This window comes from Rhincodon typus, chromosome 15, assembly GCF_021869965.1.
Source record: "Rhincodon typus isolate 14 chromosome 15, sRhiTyp1.1, whole genome shotgun sequence".
Taxonomy (NCBI): domain Eukaryota; kingdom Metazoa; phylum Chordata; class Chondrichthyes; order Orectolobiformes; family Rhincodontidae; genus Rhincodon; species Rhincodon typus.
The window spans coordinates 27039672-27058850 of NC_063346.1; the positions used below are offsets into that span (position 1 = coordinate 27039672).

A 19179-nucleotide genomic window follows, 5' to 3' on the forward strand; every position below is an offset into this window, starting at 1 on the left:
TGTCTGTTACATTCAGTTCCATTACAGTCAATAAAATTAAAAATCCGACGCTGCTTGGAAAGGGTGGTGAATCCAATTCTGTCCATTTTCACAGTGAATCAGCTGAGACAAGTTTCAAGTCCATGGCGTTGTTCTTCTACTTAAATTTTGACAACTGATAGCAGCTTGGTATTCTACATTCCGAGGAGACAGAAACCATTTGCCAAGCTTATGCTTGACTCATCGAGGATATTTACCTGTCCAGGTCAGATAGTAGATCTTTGTCTGGTTGGACAGCCAGTTCAGACATCAACCACTCATGGAACGTCAACTAGAAATGGGATGAAAGAGTTAGGTATGACATTTCCTTTTAAACTTAATATTATATACATCTAACACCTTCATATATATTAAAATAAATATTTACTCAACTATACTTTGAGCTTCTTAACATTTTATTGGGCAAATATAGGATAACAACAACTAATTGTAACATAAACAATCTGCCAGTATCAAAGCTATAGTCAGGTCACTGATGAAACTCTGTCCTTTTATCATTTTCCAAAGTTGATTGAACGTAGAATCATAGAACCCCTACAGTGTAGAAGAGGCCAGTCAACCCACTGAGTTGGCACCAAGCCTTCGAAGGGCATCCCACCCAGACACAGACCTCCACCCTATCATTGTAACCCCACATTTCCCATGACTAATCCGCCTAGCCTGCACATTCCTGGACACTATGGTAATTTAGCACGGCCAATCCACCTAACCTACACATCTTTGGACCATGGGAGGAAATCGATGCAGACACAGGGAAAAGGTGCAAACTCCATACAGTCACCCAAGGCTGAAATCAAACTTGGCTCCCTAGCACTTTGAGGCAGCGGTGCTAACCACTGAGCAACTATGCCGTCCTTAATACTTTCTTCGCTTATTACTGTTTGTTAAGTTTGCAGAAGAATTCACTTTGTTCAATAAATATAGAAACAGGTTTGCTCTATTATTACTACATCGGATAATGTCCGGGACAAAAAAAACTTAGTCTTGGTACAAATGTTTAAATGCATTACTGCATAACCATTGGTGCAGAGGTTAAAATGGAGGATGCTTCCAAGAGGCAATAGCAAATTGGAAGTCTACTTTACACTTGGTCCAATTGCCTTTTTAATTGTAAGAAATAGGATAGAGTGCAAATCAAACTATCAGGATATTCTATAACTTGCTTTACTCCACTGCACCAAACCAGTTTAAAATTAAGACTGTACATTTTTTATTTAAAATATCATAATTCAGTTGACAGATAGCAGTGGTAACTGTGGATTAAGGCTATTTTACCAAAAAAAAAAATCAAACACCTCCAGATAAACTCAGTCTGGAGAGGTACATTCAGTTACCTGGAGTTCTTTCATCTTCATAAGCTCCTTGAATGTACGGTGTTTAAACAATGAAAGAACTGCAGTTTTCCAATTCAAATGAAGGTCAACAAGATTATGCCACATGGGTTCCATTACTGTCTCTTGTTCCTGCCGAGCTTCTGGAATCAATCGTGGAACTATATACTGCAGCTAAAAGTAAAGAAAACTCCAGTGAATTGGTGACCCAGATTTTACAATAGAAATGATGGTGAGGCTACCAGCACACACCATTATTCTGGAGTCAACCTTGACAGCAAACATGTGCATCTGCACATGTGCAGATAAAAGTGAAAAGATGTAAATTGTTGTCTGATTTGCCCTGTTCCTTTACAAGTTTCACTAAATTGGTACCTTGTCGATAGATCCAGCATTGAAATATATGAAGGCACGCAGCTGTACCTTTCCTGAGGTTACTCAGTGGACATGGCAGGAAGGGTTAGGGTTGGAAAATTTAGATCTAAGTGAACTTTTAATCACTAATTTAGATTCCACACAGCTCATTGAGAATTTTCAGACTAGTTCATTGAAGAATCTCACTGTTACCTACCCTGCACACATAAGGCACAGATACCTTCTAGAGACACATAGCCATAAAAAAATCAAATACTTCTAAGTAAGGTGCAAGTGTTGCTCCTTTTAAAACACTTTCAAAAGTAATTATATGCACTTGGAAATAACTGTATACCAGATTTCCAAACAAGAGGAAGACAATCAATTACTTGTATAGTAAGTCAAAGGACTAGGTAAAGCCATTTACTTGCTCACAAAATACTTCACCTTTTGGACGAATCCAGAAGGAACAGAGAGTTTTATTATGTCAATTGATGACGATGGTGACAAGCTGATGGCATAAGCAACTGCTGCTGTACAAAACCTGTCAGAAAATAGAAGCATTAAGTTAATAAAGTGGGTCATGTTCTCAAATAGTTTTCACACACAGGTACACAGATTGTGCAGTAACAAGGCAAGGACACGCATCACAAAATCTGGTGCATATGATGCACTTCCATACAGCTTTTCTAATGACTTTCAATCTAAGGGAAGCATATAATTGGTGAACCATTAATACGTTACAGCTGAAATTGAAATCAAATGCTGATTTATACAGCATGGTCAATACATTACAATAGGATACACAATCTAATAGGAATAATGCAACAAATGTTCCCATTTGCAGCTTTGTCTGGTTGATATCAGCAGCTTGGCTAGTAGCATGGCCAGTTCTGCCAGATATACTCTCTCTGAATGCAAAACATTTTAAAGAAAAATAATTTCCAAAATTGATTTGTAGGTTGTACATTTTGCTTACTTTACCTCATGGGAAGAAGGGTAATGCTATTCGAGGCCTACCCACCAGTATCTCTCCAACTCTGGTATTTTCAGTGTATTCCAACTAGGAATTTGCATTTCTATCTTTGTCTCACCAAATTTCATGGCTTTGCACTTCTGCTTCATTGATCTCTGTGCGGAACCCTTTAAAGCAGGATTGTTCATTTACCTCATACAGAATGTTAAAAGTTCTCCAGTCCTACAGATCAAAAACTGGTTTAGGTACTCAGCAAAGGGAAGTCCTTCTTGACCGGCTGACTCTGCTAAACGTCCAGTGGAATTCACTGGTAATAGCATGAGCTGCAAGATGTGTAGATGAACTGTGAAAGCAGCCAATCCCAAAATGTGAACATCAGCAAGAGAAGAACCCTTAAAGAAAAACATGTATGGACTGTAATTATACAAAACACATGTCCTGTATAAATTCCAAGGTATTCAAATCCTAATTATTATCTTATTATCTCGAGTAATAATAGCAAAGTGTGAAGTTTGAAGTCTGACATGCAACAGTGGTCAACAGATTATCTTAGTGGTGCAGGGGCCACAATAATATCATCAAAGTAGACGCATTTTATCTGGTAGAAATAATTAAACATTTACTGAAGTAATAGCATTGTATTCTTTATTTTGATATTCCCAAGTACCCGAGGCTCTACGTTTTGAGAGTTAGCGGTATTAGGATAATGACCATTCATGCCTCCAGCAAAAAAAAATAGATTCCTTTTAGTCTTTTTTCTTAATAAGTAAATTGGTGCAGACAATGTGCTGTTTTCTTACCTGACGAGTGATCAAATGCAGGACTCGTGTAAGAACTGCATTTAAAAGTTTTCTGTGGCCACACAACATTTTCACAAACAGGGAGGCCCATTCTCCTTTTCTGCAAACACAAAAATATATGTATTAGGTGGACACGCATAAGAAACAGAAATAAAAATGTCAGCAGCTAACAAGTGATACACTAGATTGTTTCGGGAAGAACCCTCTGCAACAACTGAAAAGATCTGAAAACATGAACCCATTTTTCATTTTTCAGGAGCCATTAGAGATATATCGTATCTCCAGAATTTAGTGTTTTGATTTCACATTCACAGCATTTGTATTTTTTTTTCTTTTTAACCTCAAAGTCTTCGGCTCCATGTGTAGAAAGTCTATGGTTCATAATGAAAACTACCACAGTGTGCAGTACATAGAATAACAGATAAACGGGGATGATTGCAAGGCAACAGAATTCCTCCTTGTTTTTGTATCCTTAACAACCATTGAGGTTTACAACATATTTGAAGTGCGGGCACTGTTTGATATGCAGCAGCCAAAATGTCCACAATAACTCAATGAGTAGGCAACTAGTTTCCTCACAGTAATTAAAGACCAAAAGAACTGCGGATGCTGTAAATCAGGAAAAAAAACAGAAGTTGCTGGAAAAGCTCAGCAGGTCTGGCAGCATCTGTGACGAAAAAAAACAGAGTTAACATTTCAGGTCCAGTTCTGAGGAAGGGTCACCGGACCCGAAACGCTAACTCTATTTTTTCCTTCACAGATGCTGCCAGACCTGCTGAGCTTTTCCTCAGTGGAATGGTTTGAAGAATAATCATTAGCCAGAAGATTAGGGAGAACTACTCCGCTCTGGTTTTGAATAGTGCCATGTGAGCTTTTGAGAGTTAGTGAGAGCAAGGAAGAATGGGGAAACAGGTGACCCCTGATACACACAGGGGACATTCCTAAATGGTGACAACCTCCCCACCTGTTTTCACTAAGTTTAAAATAAACCCATTCAGCTGCCCATGTTATGTCTTGATAACATGTTCAACTGCCTGTTATTTAATTGATTTAAAATGGTGGGCAGGCTGCTGATTTCAAGGCCCATTCATCTATCTAGTGGGGATGGGAGTCAGGCTGTAAGATAATGACTTGCTGGGACACAGCCCTGTGTTAGGTGCCCCTGCCCTGCTGAAAACATGGCTCAAAAAGAGAGCTGTTAAAAACCAACCGATTATGCTGGAATCAAAGACAGACCTTGATAATTTGTTCTCAAATGTCAACACTAGTATATATTTTTATTTTGAAGTAATTGTTTTCAGTTAGAAATAGCAGATACTCAAGTTGGAAGATAGTACTAGGCGGCAAACACATATTATGACTTTTGCTCACTTCTAGTGTATTTAAAAAAAAACAAAATTGATTCCTAATGAATTACACAAGAGGTGTTTAGCCTGTCATTCAATTAACCCAAGTTCATTGCCATTTCATTCACTGCTGCACCTTACCTCTGGGGTGGGCTGAAGTTTGTTGCTGTAATAAATGTCTGACAAAAGCTCTTTAATAGAAGATCTCTGACCTACAAGAGAAAACAAATTCTAACAGCACTCTTGAAAAACTTGCCTTGGCTAGAAACACACATTACATTACAACAATTGTATCGTAGTATAACTATAATTATATAATGACACCAGAAATAGCCGGTATTCTCAATCTGAATACTGTACACACCTTATGGATTTCTATAGTAGAGAAGATCCAAAATGCTTTGAAACTAATGACAACAATACTTGCAAGACAAAATATCAAATATATGGATCAGTTCATAAAACACGAATGACTTTCTCAATCACACTCTTTCTTTAACCTTTCCCAATCACTCAAATTCTTCTCGCCTCTTCCCAACTCACGTGAATCAAACCGAACCACTTATAACTCTATACTGTGTAGGCGATAGCCTCGTGGTGTTATTGCTGGACTAGTAACCCAGAGACCTGGATAACTTAGAATAGAACTAGTAGTCTACCAATGGCCATGAAATCACTGTCAGGTGATACAAAACTCCATCTGCTTCTCCGGTGTCCTGGTCTGGTCTACATGTGGCTCTGGAATCAGAGACATGTGATTTATTCATAAACTGCCCTCTGAAATAGTCCAGCAAGCCAGAAGGATTCCGACCTGAAATGTTGACTTTCCTACTCCTCGGATGCTGTCTGACCTGCTGTACTTTTCCAGCTCCACACTTTTTGACTGTAGCTTCCAGCATCTGCAGTCCTTTCTGTCTCTAGCAAGCCATTCAGTTGTGTCAACCAGTAAAGTTTCAACACAAAGGAAAAACGAAACCAGACAGACCTTCTGGCAGTGGCTGAGGCTCTGGGAAGGACAAGGACAAACACAGCCCTGACAACCCTGCAAAGTCCTCCTTACCATCATTTGCGGCTCGCGCCAAAATTGGGAGAGCTGTCCCACAGACGATTCAAGCAACAGCCTGACACAGTCATACTCAAAGAATCATATTGTACACACAATGTTCATGATACTATCATCACCATCCTTAGGTATGTCCTGTCCCACCAGTAGGGCAGATGTAGCAGGTGGCAGCACAGTAATATACAACTGTGAGGGAGTTGCCCAGGAAATCTTCAACATTGACTCTGGACCCAACGAAGTTTCATGGCATCAGGTCACCCATGGAGAAGGAAATCTCTTGCTGACTAGTACCTACAGCACCCTCGTCCACTGATAAATCAGTACTCCACCATGTTGAACACCACTTGGAGGAAGCATTGAGGGTAGCAAGGGTACAGTACATACTCTGGGTTGGGGAACACAATGTCCAAATCAAGATTATCTCGGCAGCATCATTACTGACTGAGCTGGTCGAGTCCAAAAGGACACAGCCACTAGACTGGGTCTACAGCAAGTAACAAGGGAACCAATAAATGGGAAAAACAACCACAATCTGCAACCTTAGGCCTGGCATATTCCCCATTCTGCAGTTACCATTAAGCCAGGAGATGAAAACTGGTTCAGTAGACAGTGCAGAAGAGTATGCCAGAAGCAGCATCAGGCAAATGTAAAAATAAGATGTCAACTTGATGAAGATACAAAACAGGACTACTTGCACAAATAGACTTTTTGCCAAACAGCAAAAACAGCAAGTGATAGACAGAGCTAAGTAATCCGTCAGCCAACAGATCAGATCGATGACCTGCAGTTCATCAACATCCAGTCATGAATGGTCATAGACAATTAAACAATTCACTGAAGGAGGCAACTCCACAAATATCCCCATCCTCAATGATGGGGGAGGGTAAAACATAAGGCTGAAGCATTCTGCATTAATCTTCAGCCAGAAGTGTTGAATGGATCATCCATCTCGGCCTCCTCCAGAGGCCCCAGCATCACAGATGTCAGTCTTCAACCAATTCCAATTCCAAGTGATATCATGAAACAGTGGAGGCACTGGATATTGCAAAGGCTAAGGGCCCCGACAACATTCTGGCAATAGTACTGAAGACTCAGGCTTCAGAACCTGCCTCACACCTGGACAAACAGTTCCAGTAAAGTTACAACATTGGCATTTAACTGACAATGTGGAAAATCGCCCAGGTGTGTCTAGTACATATAAAGCAGGACAAATCCAACTCAGCCAATTACCACCCCATCAGTCTATTCTAGATCATCAGTAAAATGATAGAAAATGTTATCAACAGTGCTATCAAGCAGTGACTATCAAGCTTAGCAACAAACTGTTCAGTGACACCCAGTTTTGGATTCCACCAGGGCCACTTAACAGATGAAATACTCTCCACTTGCCTGAATGGGTGGAGCTCCAACAACACTCTCAAGAAGCCTGACACCATCTAAGAAAAGAAGGCCACTTGATAGTTTGTGAACATGGTGCCATTTATGCCCTCCATTGCTAAGGCTCACTTGTAATAGTGTGCAGCATCTATAAGCTGCTCAGCACAAGATCCCCACGGCACCTTAGATTGCACCTTCCAAATGCGTGACTACCACCTGGAAGGACAAGTGCAGCAGATACATGGGAACATCATCACCTGCAAATTCCCCTCCAACCACTCACCATTCTGACTTGGAAATATATTGCCATTCTTTCAGTATCGCTAGTTCAAAATCCTAGAATTCCCTCCCTAATGGCATTGTGGATCTGCCTATTCCAAATGAACTATAGTGATTCAAGGCTGCAGATCATCACTATCTTCTCAAGGGAAGTGAGGGACCAGAAATAAATACTGGTATAACCAGTAACAACAACATACCTTGGATTAATAAAAAACATTTGTCAAATTCTGATTTCAGTCATGTGATAAAAACAGGTATTTTGTTTGCTCAGTGGGCTATTTGGAAGGCCAGAAAGCTAACCCCCACAAGGTTTTCTATTACAAGATAAAGAGCTAATTGTAACAGCATTAGTGTTCACTGTAATAAAAGCAGGTAGTTCTGCTATAATGTGTGTTTCGTTAATGCAAATTGTCTGTAACGTGATAGGTGAATAGTAATCGCTGTTTGGATAACACAAATGTTCTGCTCTATAGGTATAACAATACCCCTCTAATGAGATTTTCAATGCGGACTTTCTATAGCATAAGAACGCAACTATCGCGGTGTAGGAGAACAACCTGTAATGAGTTTTGATATTTTTTTTGCTGAACTTGCTGGAGACAGGCAGCTTATATCCAAGCCCTTTATGTCAGCTTTATCTGGCAAGTCTTTTGGAGGCTGAGGAGCTCCTGGAAATACAACCAGCCTCAGCCATTTTGAGAGTCCAGCAACATTGTCCATTTTTAAAATTATCTGAATTTTAACACAAACATTTAGAACAGAATTTTTTTGGGAGGGATTTCTTTGCAGGCCCTCTGAAGACAAGTGCTCAGGAAGAACTGTGCCATGGCCAAACTATTTTAATCTTTACATTGATGGGTAACAGGGTTTGAAAATCAGACACCATTACTGATTGCATATACCACAATACAGATGGAAGTTGTTTAGGGTGAGTAGAATATGGAAAATGATCCCATTGTCACAGGGGAACATTTATACAAAATAAATATCTAAGTAAATAAAAAACAACAGTATACATCACCACCAAAAATTTCATATGAAAAAAATGTTAGATGCACCTTGTTCAATGCATGCATATCCACACAGTACATATATGCCCATTACTATAACATGACCTCCAAAAGAACACTCACCTCTAATTCAACAGGAGCCAATTCATGTACAGCAGTTTCTAATTGGATTGGTTTATCCATTGCAGTGCAATCATCATCAGTGTCTACCATAGTTTTCAGTTGGCCAAAGATTACAGCTATTTGAGCAGAAACAACTAGAAAAAGATTTGTATCATTAACACAAATAAATGCATTAATCATTAATTTCTGTTCAAGTGAAGATGCATTAAGAAAAAGAGATAGTAGGAACTGCAGATGCTGGAGAATCTGAGAAGTTTTGGTATCAATGTGGACTTCACAAGCTACCTGCAATGCTACAACGATGCCACCCGAAGATTGCAGGAACAGCACCTCATATTCCGCTTGGGAACCCTGCAGCCCAATGGTATCAATGTGGACTTCACAAGCTTCAAAATCTCCCCTCCCCCGGCCGCATCCCAAAACCAGCCCAGCTTGTCCCCGCCTCCCTAACCTGTCCTTCCTCCCACCTATCCACTCCTCCCACCTCAAGCCCCACACCCATCTCTTACCTACTAACCTCATCCCGCCCCCTTGACCTGTCCGTCCTCCCTAGACTGACCTATCTCCTCCCTACCTCCCCACCTACACTCACCTTTACGGGCTCCATCCCCACCTCTTTGACCTGTCTGTCTCCTATCTTCTCCTCTATCCGTCTTCTATCCGCCTCCCCCTCTCTCCCGATTTATTTCAGAATCCCCTTCCCCCTCCCCCATTTCTGAAGGAGGGTCTAGGCCCGAAACGTCAGCTTTCCTGCTCTTCTGATGCTGCTTGGCCTGCTGTGTTCATCCAGCTCTACACCTTGTTATCCCATTAAGAAAAAGATCTGTTTTGACACTAATTAATTATGATCTATTCTATGTTAGAATCATGTAGGACATGAAATATGGTACATTTTTAGTCAGTTTTCTTTAATTGCTCAGTCCTAGGAAAATGATCTCCTCTGTACTCTAAACTAAAGTCTGTTGCTAACTGTTCAGACCATGATATTGGACTCCATTGTGTCAGCTGGGATTCACTAGGTAACACATTGATCTCCCAATCAGAAGATTGTTTGTTCAAGAAAGACAGACCTGCATTCAATTAGAACTTTTCATCATCGCAGTGTATTCCAAAGCACTTTACAGCCAATGAACTGCTTCTTGAGGTCACTGATATAATGCAGCAAATATGGCAGCCACTTTGGCCAATATTCAAAGCTCAGTTGACAGAAGTGAAAAAGAAGTGTATTTCACTGCTGTTTGTGGGATCATGCTGTGTGCAAACTGATTGCCATGTTTCCTATGCCATAACAGTGACTACACTCCAAAAGTTATTTAACAGGCTGTCCCAAAACTGTGAAATATGCAGTATAAATACAAGTTCTTTCTTCTTTGTGGCTATACCTCATATCTGTAACACAGTCCAGAAACAAGATGGCTGACTCCATAATGAAAGGCATTTTTATGTGGACTGCTCATCAGCCTAACTCACAACATCCAACCAAGACATGTGAACTGTTCTTAGCCTTGGACGGCTTGGATGATCGCACCAAAAGTTATATTTCTGTTAGCACAGCCCTTCAGGTCAATGGGAACATCAAAATCTTCCTAACATGTTATAAAGCATAAACAATTTGTTAACTTATCCCTCAATTTATTTTGCTGCCAAACAATCTCCAATGCCCTCTTAAAAGTACAGATGTAATTAGCTTTGAAAGATGCACCTAGGCTTGAGAAGTGAAAGATTGAGAAAGAAATAAACTCAGTGAGCCCCATCTTGATTGCTCGTGATTGTCATTCTATCAACATCGTGCACGTACCACCACTATCGCTTGGCTCAGTAACAACTTTGCTCAGCTCTTCAAGAGCAGTCGTCAGGACTCTAAGTGGTTCCATTGGATGCTGCATTTCCTCAGACATGGAAACGTCTGCTTCCAAAACAAGAAGCGGATAAAAAGCAATATTTACTGCCAGGTTATATAACATTGATTTAAATGTCTGGATTTCTGGTAAAAATAACATCAATATACCAGCATGAGATTATACAGCCCACACAACCAGTCATAAATGGGTCTGCACAAAGTGAGTACTTAATGTATTTGGTTAAGGATACCTTTCATCTATAAACTTTGCAATTTTTAAAATAAACCACATTATTGAGGGATGAAGGAGGGCAGGGAGACTAGGGAAGAGAAAAGAGGAAGGGGGAGGTAGAATGGCAGGAGGGTGGGGAGGAGATGAAGCTGGGAGGAGAAGAGGTAGCTAGAAAGTCAGAAGAAAGAGGAAGAGATAGACAAATAAGGGAAGAAAGAGGAAGGGAAGGCAGAATACAAACTTGAGTGTGTACCTTTAAAAAGGCAAGGTAGAAATGGAGTCATTGTGATATTACCGTTCACCCTATTTCTTTCCTTAATCCCATTTCACACTCTTCATCTCTCTTAGCCCTTCCCTCCCCTCTCCATCTTCTGCTTGAGGTTGAACTGCTGCTTCATGGGGGAGGTGTGAAGAGCTACAATTAAGAAGCGATGCTTTGTCAGGTTCTAGTGACGAATTTTGAAAAGTCGTTTATGGGAGGGCAGATAAACAAGGGTGTTAAGAATGTGGTCTGTGATGTCCCATTGAGAGGGACAAGAGAGATTCACTGCCTCGTTGTGAATCATCAGTGGCTATTTTAGCGGGTACTGCCCAATAGGAAGCAGGCAAAGAAAAGTAACATACTGCAGATGCTGGAAATCTGAAATAAAATCAGAAAATGATAAGGTTGATAAGGTTTGATATGCCTCCACATGGTAGGCTGCCCTGGAAGGTTAGATCGCATGAAAACCACGAGGACTGACAAATTGGATACACAATTGGCTTGATGGTAGGAAGCCGACAGTTATAGTGAAACAAAAACAAAGTTGCTGGAAAAGCTCAGCAGATCTGGCAGCATCTGTGAAGGAAAAGACAAAGTTAACGTTTCCGGAAACATTAACTCTGATTTTTTTCTTCACAGATGCTGCCAGATCTGCTCAGCTTTTCCATCAACTTTGTTTTTGATCCTGATTTACCGTATCCGCTGTTCTGTCAGTTTTTATTTAGTAATAGTGAAAGGATGCTTGTCGGACTGGAGGCCTATGACTAGTGGTGTGCCTCAGGGGTCGGTGCTGGGTCCATTGCTGTTTGTTATTTATATCAATGATTTGGATGAGACTTTACAAGGCAGGATTAGTAGTTTGCAGATGACACTAAAATACAAAGTATCATGGACAGTGAGGAAGGTTATCAGAAATTGCAGCAGGATTTCCATCAACTGGGGAAGTGGGCCAAGAAATGGCAAATGGAGTTTAATATAGATAAGTGTGGGGTGTTGCATTTTGGGAAGTCAAATCAAGGTAGGAGCTTCCTGGTCAATGGTAGGGCCCTATGGAGTGTTGTGGAACAGGGGTCAGGTGCACGGTTCTGTCAAAGTGGAGTCACAGGTAGACAGGACAGTGAAGGCGGCTTTTGGCACACTGGCCTTCATCAGCCAGGGCATTGAGTATAGAAGTTGGGAGGTTATGTTGCAATTGTACAGAATGTTGGTGAGGCCGCACTTGGAGTATTGTGTTCAGTTTTGGTCACCTTGCTATAGGAGTAAGTTATTAAACTGGAAAGAGTGCGGAAGAAATTTATAAGGATGATGCCAGGACTCAAGGGACTGAGTTATAAGGAGAGATTGGACAAGCTGGGACTTTTTTTTCTTTAGAGCGTAGGAGACTGAAGGAGGATCTTATAGAAGTGTATAAGACCAGGAGTGGCATGGACAGGCTGAATGCACTCAGTCTTTTTCCCAAGGTTGGGGAATCGAGGACTAGAGGACATCAGTTTAAGGTAAGAGGGGAAAGAATACATGGGGACCGGAGGGGCATTTTTTTTTTTTTTTTTTTAAACACAGACGCTGGTACGCACATGGAATGAGATGCCAGTGGACATGGTTGAGGCAGGTACGTTAACAACATTTACAAGGCGTTTGGACAAATACATGAATAGGAAAGGTTTAGAAGGATATGGGCCAAGTGCAGGGGAACGGGGTTTGCATGGATGGACATTGGTCAGCTTGAGCAGTTTTAGAATCATAGAGTCCTACAGCACGGCGACAGGCCAAAGGGCCTGTTGCCGTGCTGTAGGATTCTATGATTCTAAAATGCTCAGACGGTCTGGCAATACCTTTGGTGAAAGAAATAGAGTTATTTGGAACCTGATCAATACACCTTCTAACATTTTCTTTGGACCAAAAGGACCATGCATGGCAGCGACCTCTGAAACCCAAAGGCAATGTATGGGATATTAGATTTGCACCACTTAGAGGGAACGCTGGTCCTAATGAAAGGACACAGACCTAAAATGTTACCTGTGTCTGACTTGTTGTATACTTCCACCACTTTTTGTATTTGTAACAGGAGGCAGTCCAAGTTTAGCCCATTAACTAACACAGAAAATGCTGGAGAAACTCAACAGGTCTGTCAGCATCTGTGGAGGAGTGAGAAACATCCAGTATGGCTCTTCACCAGTCTATTAATATTGGTGGGGAAGAGGAAGGAATGGCCTGTGGATTTTTGAAACTTGGAACGAGGGAGCTTTGATTGGGTATTTCGAGATATATTTGACAGTTGTTTCAACAAGTAGGGTAACCATGCAGTGCAGCAGCAATTTTATCAGGTTCAATCACAGGCAATAGAAACCTAGAAATGGGAGCAGCAGTAGGCTATTCAGCCCATCAACCCTGTTCTACCATTCCATACGATCGATCCTCTAACACCATACTTCCATGCTCTCCCCATTTCCCTTGACAGTTTTAACTTTTGGAAATCTATTTTTTTTTATCACATTCAGTGACTGCACCTCCCCACCACCCTCTGGATGATGAAAGGTCTCCTCATTTCAGTTCAAAATGGCCTATCAGGTATCTTAAGATTGTGACCCCTTGTTCTAGGACCCCTGGCCAGGAAAAACATCATCTCTACACCCAGTCTGTCCAGCCTTGTCAGATTGTCATACGTTTCAATTAGATTCTTCACCTCATTCTCCAGTGAATACAGGCCCAGTCATTCTAATGCCTCTTCGTACGTCAAAGCTGCCATCCAGGAATCTGGGGAACTTTCATTGCATCCACCTCTCTAATGGCAAGTATATCTTATCTTAGGTAAGGAGGCCAAAACTTTAAAACAATGCTCCAGGTGTGGTCTCACCAAGGCCCTGTACAGCTGCAACAAAATTTCCTTGCTCCTTAAACTTCTTGCAACGAAGGCCAACAGACTACTTCCTTTCTAATTGCCTGCCGCACATGCATGCTTGCTTTCAATGACCAGTGTACAAGGACACCCAGGTGGCCTCCGGACATCAACACTTCCCAGTGCATCACCATTGAAATAATATCTATTTTTCCTAACAAAATGGAAAACCTCACACTTATTTGTGTTATACTGCACTTGCCAGGCATATGCCCACTGACTCAACTTGTCTAAGATGCCCTGAAGCCAATTTACATCCTCCTCAGGACTCCCACATAGTTTTGTGTCATCAGCAAACTTGGGAATATTACTTTTGATTTCCTCATTCAAATCATTGTTATGTTTTGTGAATAACTTGGCACTCAAGCCTTAGAGTGTCCCACTTGTAACTGCTCAAAAACAGCCCTTTTACTCTGAATCTGTTTCCCGTCTGCTCAACAATTCCCAATCCAGGCAGTATAGTATCATCAATTCCAAATGCTTTGATTTTTCACAATAACTTATTCATTAAAGATTTATCAGGGAAACCGGGAAATGGGAACAGAAAGGAGATAAACAGCTGAGAATTCTTCAGAAACGGAGCAATAGGAATCATCAATATTGAAGGGTTTTAACATAATCTGCAACAAAAAAACTTTGATACTCAACATGAGGACTTCAGGTGCAGTAGAATGGGGCACACAGGTAACATTCACTGAATTTAACAGGTTACATAACATGCTTTCACAGCACATGCAAAGGCACAAAATATATTTTACTCACACACTCGCACTCCTTACCTTGTTTCTCGCCCTGTTTCTCTCTTTCACATGCATGAATGTAGTTCGTGTACAGATTCTCTGGTATTTTATCTGCTCTGGTCGAAACAAAAGAGACTGTCACCAACTACAAAGGTCAAGGTAATGAAGGACCAAAATTAGAAGAAATTCTAATAAGAGTTATCAACTTTTTGTCATCTAACTGAATGATACAAAACATTAATTGCAGTGCTTTTTGCATCTTGAGATCAGAATAATGTCTCTTTAAATAATAAAAAGTGGCAGCAGTTGACCTAATACTCTTACAGTTAGAGATGTACAATGTTTTTATGATGGACAGAATGTTCATGTCCTCATGAATTGTGTCAAACAGACTTTCTGGGGGATAGCACCATAAATTTAACTTGGAACAAATAGACACAATAGGCCCCAATCAATTGGTTCCCATACCTTTGTGGTAAAGGATAGGCTGAAGGTTGACCGGGTTCAGATTGACCATTACAAGATAGCAGCGGCAGAGCAGACAGCATCCAGGCTCCTCAGCCCAGAGCTTGTCCATTCTGTCTGATTTTTTCTTTTCTCGGCCTTCCCGTCTCTTTTAAGTGTTTTCGAAAGACTTACCTCAGAACAGCAACACAGAGCGGCCCAAGGCCCGAGTGGAGCAGGGACGGTTGTTGGGCTGGGACCAGTGGGGGCGGCCAGTGGCTTGTGAGCCCAGTCAGACCACATGTGGAAGTGACCGCGCTGACTTACTGCAGGCCCTTTATAGAAAGGCAGTAATGTTTTATCTTTCTAACTTTATTTTCTTATTTTTCTAACTTATACTATGAATAACTGCAAGGTAACGTAACTGTTTCTCCCTTATTTCTCTGTGTTGTGTCTAAGCTTTGTACCGAAGATGGCGCCACGTGGAGCAACATTGTAAACTTGTCACTGTACTCCTGTAATTCTGTACTCGAGTGCACATGACAATAAAGCAAATCCTAATTCTAATTAACACTGAATTACGGTAGCCTAGCGCCTGGGACTTAAAATGAAGGTAGTTTTATTCAGCCGTTGTTTTGTCCCTTTGAATATTCCAATCCAGATTTTTGCATTATATACAAGTTTGAAATGGTCACTTACTTTTTGAGGGAATCAATGAAGACCATTCGCGAGTCCTGGGCAGGAGGTAGCTGTAAATGACAATATAGCAAATCACAACCAATAACATTGATTAATTAGGCATTTCATTCCATAAACAAGGATCCACTAATTATGGCACTATCACAATATAATATGACTCATTGATCACAATGCATTTTGTAGAACATCACAGTTGAGCTTAAATATTAAAATATAAGAAACACAAACCAGACGAGGGGTAAGCAGAGCAGGCAAAAATCTTGTCAAGTAATACGGCCTTCGGAAAATGCTGGAATAAATTTTAAAAATGTGTATAATTATTGCTCATTTGAAATTTAAACAGCTTATCTAGCTATTGTAAAATCAGTAAATTAGATGAAAAATATTGATTGTTGATGGGTATGGCCTTGAAATTGGAAATCCCAACTTCTGAGTTAGGAACAAAGAATTCTTGAAAAGCAGTTTCTAAAAAAAAGTCATCATTCATTCTTGGAATATTGGCATGGGCAGCAATTATTGTGTCATACCAGGCTTGAAACATTAACTCTACTTCTTTCTCCACAGATGCTGCCAGATCTGCTGAGATTCTTCAGCACTTTATGTTTTTTATTTCAGATTTCCACTTTCCTGATGGACTGATAGTGACTTGATAAAACTGATTGTCTTATTTGGACACTTCAGGGGACAGTTAAGTCTTAATGACATTAGTGTGAGACTGTAATCACAAATAGATCAGATAAGCACCAAACCTTTCCTTCCTCAAGGAAACCAGTAAGATGTTGGATTTTTAATGACAATAGAACAGCTTCATGATTAGTTTTATTTTAAATAAATTGATATTGCCTTTTTAAAAACAGAATTCACATTTCCACTGTATCAACATCCACAACAGTGACATTAAATATGATTATATCATGGTCACCTGAAAAGAACTAGAGGCAACAGCTTTGGTTTGCCCAACATTTAAATGTCACTACAGGTCAACCAAAGCGAGGACAGTCTGACAGCACAGAGGCACCGGAGGGGATCAGAGATGGGTTAGATATATAAACTGTTATCTGTATACAGAGGGATGCGGACTTCACATCCGCAGACACTGCTGCCAAGGACAGCCTGTAAAGAAGGAAATTGTGATAATTATGGGATTTCAGAGTTTAACAGATTTTTGGGAGAAAGTGTGTTTGGGGGAGGGGGAAGGTGTTGGTGGGGTGGTGGAGATCCCACGACTGGCCATGCTCTAAGATAAGAGACCAGGGGAATTTGGAATAGATTTAAATGATCAACCATCTCAAACATGGTAGAAAGGTAAAGAGGTATAATGTACCACGGCCAGAGTCGGAGGGTGTGATATGTGATTTTGGTTAGATTGAGCTTATTATGATAAACATAAAAATAGGAGATTTTTTTTTAGGAACAATGGACACATTCAAGGAGTTTTGAATTATGCCAGCTGTTTGTAAGCAATGTGTTTTTGGTTGAGTGTGATTTGGGTAAATAATGACAACTTGTAAAGATGCAGAATGCCAGCTGGAATGGGGGCCTGATAGAAGAGTTGTGAAGTGAGGAGCTCAGTACAAGTGCGGTCTATAGAACAGCAGGCAAGTATCATGTACAGGATGGATTTGGAAATTTCAAGCTTCGTTTCCTTTTTTCACTTTTGCAAATAAAAGTGTATACAAAGCAATAAATTATTCCACAAATGTATGAAGTAGATCTCAATATTTGGAACCTAGCCGTGATGTACCTTGCTTCCATTACGCTAGATGGGATCTTTCCACTGTTTTCAAAAATCAGAATAGCTCTCTCAACATCCTGCATGGCTTGACACTGGGGCTACAGAAAATAAAGTTAAACAATATTATTCAAAACCTGACGCAATTTTCTTCTCTCAGATACAACAATTACCTCAAATATTGCAGGTCTGCTTCGTGTAACAAATCAGATATTTCCATGATTAAATGAATGAATGAATGATCCTCTGTAAATTCTAGGTATGAATCTAAAATTCCTTGTTTTTACATTGGATGCAATGTTAGGTTTCAGTTCTGAAGTATTCAATTTTCAGAAAATAACAATTAAAATCCAATTCATTACGAAGTGTAAAGAATAGAATGAGACAATTTATCAGTATTAGCACTGGCTGACATCATGACACAGGCAGTTATGCAATTGAAACCTGTATCCATCTATTTCTAGACTAACCTTAGGAGGAGCATTAGCTGTTGACAGGTCCTCATACAGACCCAACTCTTCAATTGACACCTAAAGAGAAACGTGTAGAATTCAGAATGAAAGGAAGGCTTAGATTGGTCAGTCACAGTGCTTATTTTTAATGTAGCTTATATAAATATCAACAGTTTTGTTATCATATTTTTTATCATTTTAGGAAAGAAAGTGCTATACTACTCAATAGAGCTCCTTTACTCTATGAATTAAGCAATCCTGCGAAACTCCCACACAGTTTAGCAGCTTGGCTTCATGACCAACCTGGAGATCTGAAAGTCGAGTTTTAGCCAGTGAGATATATTCCAGGAGCATAATGCGATACTTTGATGCCACGTAAGGGGGATATAATATGTGGACCTGTGCAAGAAAGACAGTGTTGCCAAACGTCATTCCTACTGTAACAGTGTACCTTAGAAACACGTAAAATCAGAGGAAGCAGCCATTTAAACCCTCAACTCTGTTCTGCTATTTAATATTATTATGGGTGTTTCCCAAATCTCCAAATTTCCTTAGTATCCAAAAATCACAAACACTGTCTTCAATATAGTCAACACTAGAGCATCCACAACCCTGGGGGATAGAGAATACCAAAAATTCACAACTCTTAGCGAAGAAATTTCTCTTCATCTCGGTCTCTGTAAACCCCTTAACGACTTTATATGTTTCAATCAGATTATCTCTCAATCTTCTAAATTTGAAGGAATCAAGGCCTCATAGGACAATCTCCTCATCTCAGAGCTTAGTCTGGTTGCAGCACTAGTTTATCAATACTGAACAATGACAGGCAGCAGTTTTGATTAATCCCTGATGTAATATTTACTAACTTAAACAGCAAAAGACAATTATGGTCATTTTAAATGCAACTGGTTTCCTGTTTCTCAGCAGAATAAACAGATAAATGGACAAAGAGCTCAACAATACCCATATTAGATCTCGGGCTTGGTGCTTCTACCTGGTCATTAATAATCTTCTCACCTTTAAATACTGTGCAGTTTCAAATGGCACCAGGTCTGTCAAAAATTTCAGTAGGAAAATTAGCGACTTCTTGCTACTAGCATGGTAACCACTCGCAGACCCAAAGGAATTCTAATAAAACAAAAAGAACAGAATTTGGGAACTTGCATCTATTTTGTGCTACA

General features: G+C 40.2%; 1 protein-coding gene across 5 annotated transcripts in view; it reads right to left on the reverse strand.

Moving 5' to 3' along the window:
- The window catches only part of LOC109910807 (FA complementation group A), an 87732-nt gene that overhangs the window by 33423 nt on the left and 35130 nt on the right, over positions 1-19179 (reverse strand). For 4 of the 5 annotated variants that reach the window (XM_048605658.1, XM_048605656.1, XM_048605660.1 and 1 more), the window contains 15 exons: positions 19016-19126; positions 18302-18397; positions 18017-18076; positions 17559-17647; positions 16043-16103; positions 15815-15864; positions 14711-14787; positions 10500-10610; positions 8702-8835; positions 4988-5058; positions 3501-3600; positions 2893-3092; positions 2172-2268; positions 1374-1544; positions 237-310 (listed from right to left, as the gene is read on the reverse strand). In XM_048605658.1, coding sequence (XP_048461615.1) covers positions 237-310; positions 1374-1544; positions 2172-2268; positions 2893-3092; positions 3501-3600; positions 4988-5058; positions 8702-8835; positions 10500-10610; positions 14711-14787; positions 15815-15864; positions 16043-16103; positions 17559-17647; positions 18017-18076; positions 18302-18397; positions 19016-19126 — 1502 coding nt within the window. The remainder of the gene's footprint in view (positions 1-236; positions 311-1373; positions 1545-2171; positions 2269-2892; positions 3093-3500; positions 3601-4987; positions 5059-8701; positions 8836-10499; positions 10611-14710; positions 14788-15814; positions 15865-16042; positions 16104-17558; positions 17648-18016; positions 18077-18301; positions 18398-19015; positions 19127-19179) is intronic. The other variant, XM_048605657.1, reaches the window with a different exon arrangement.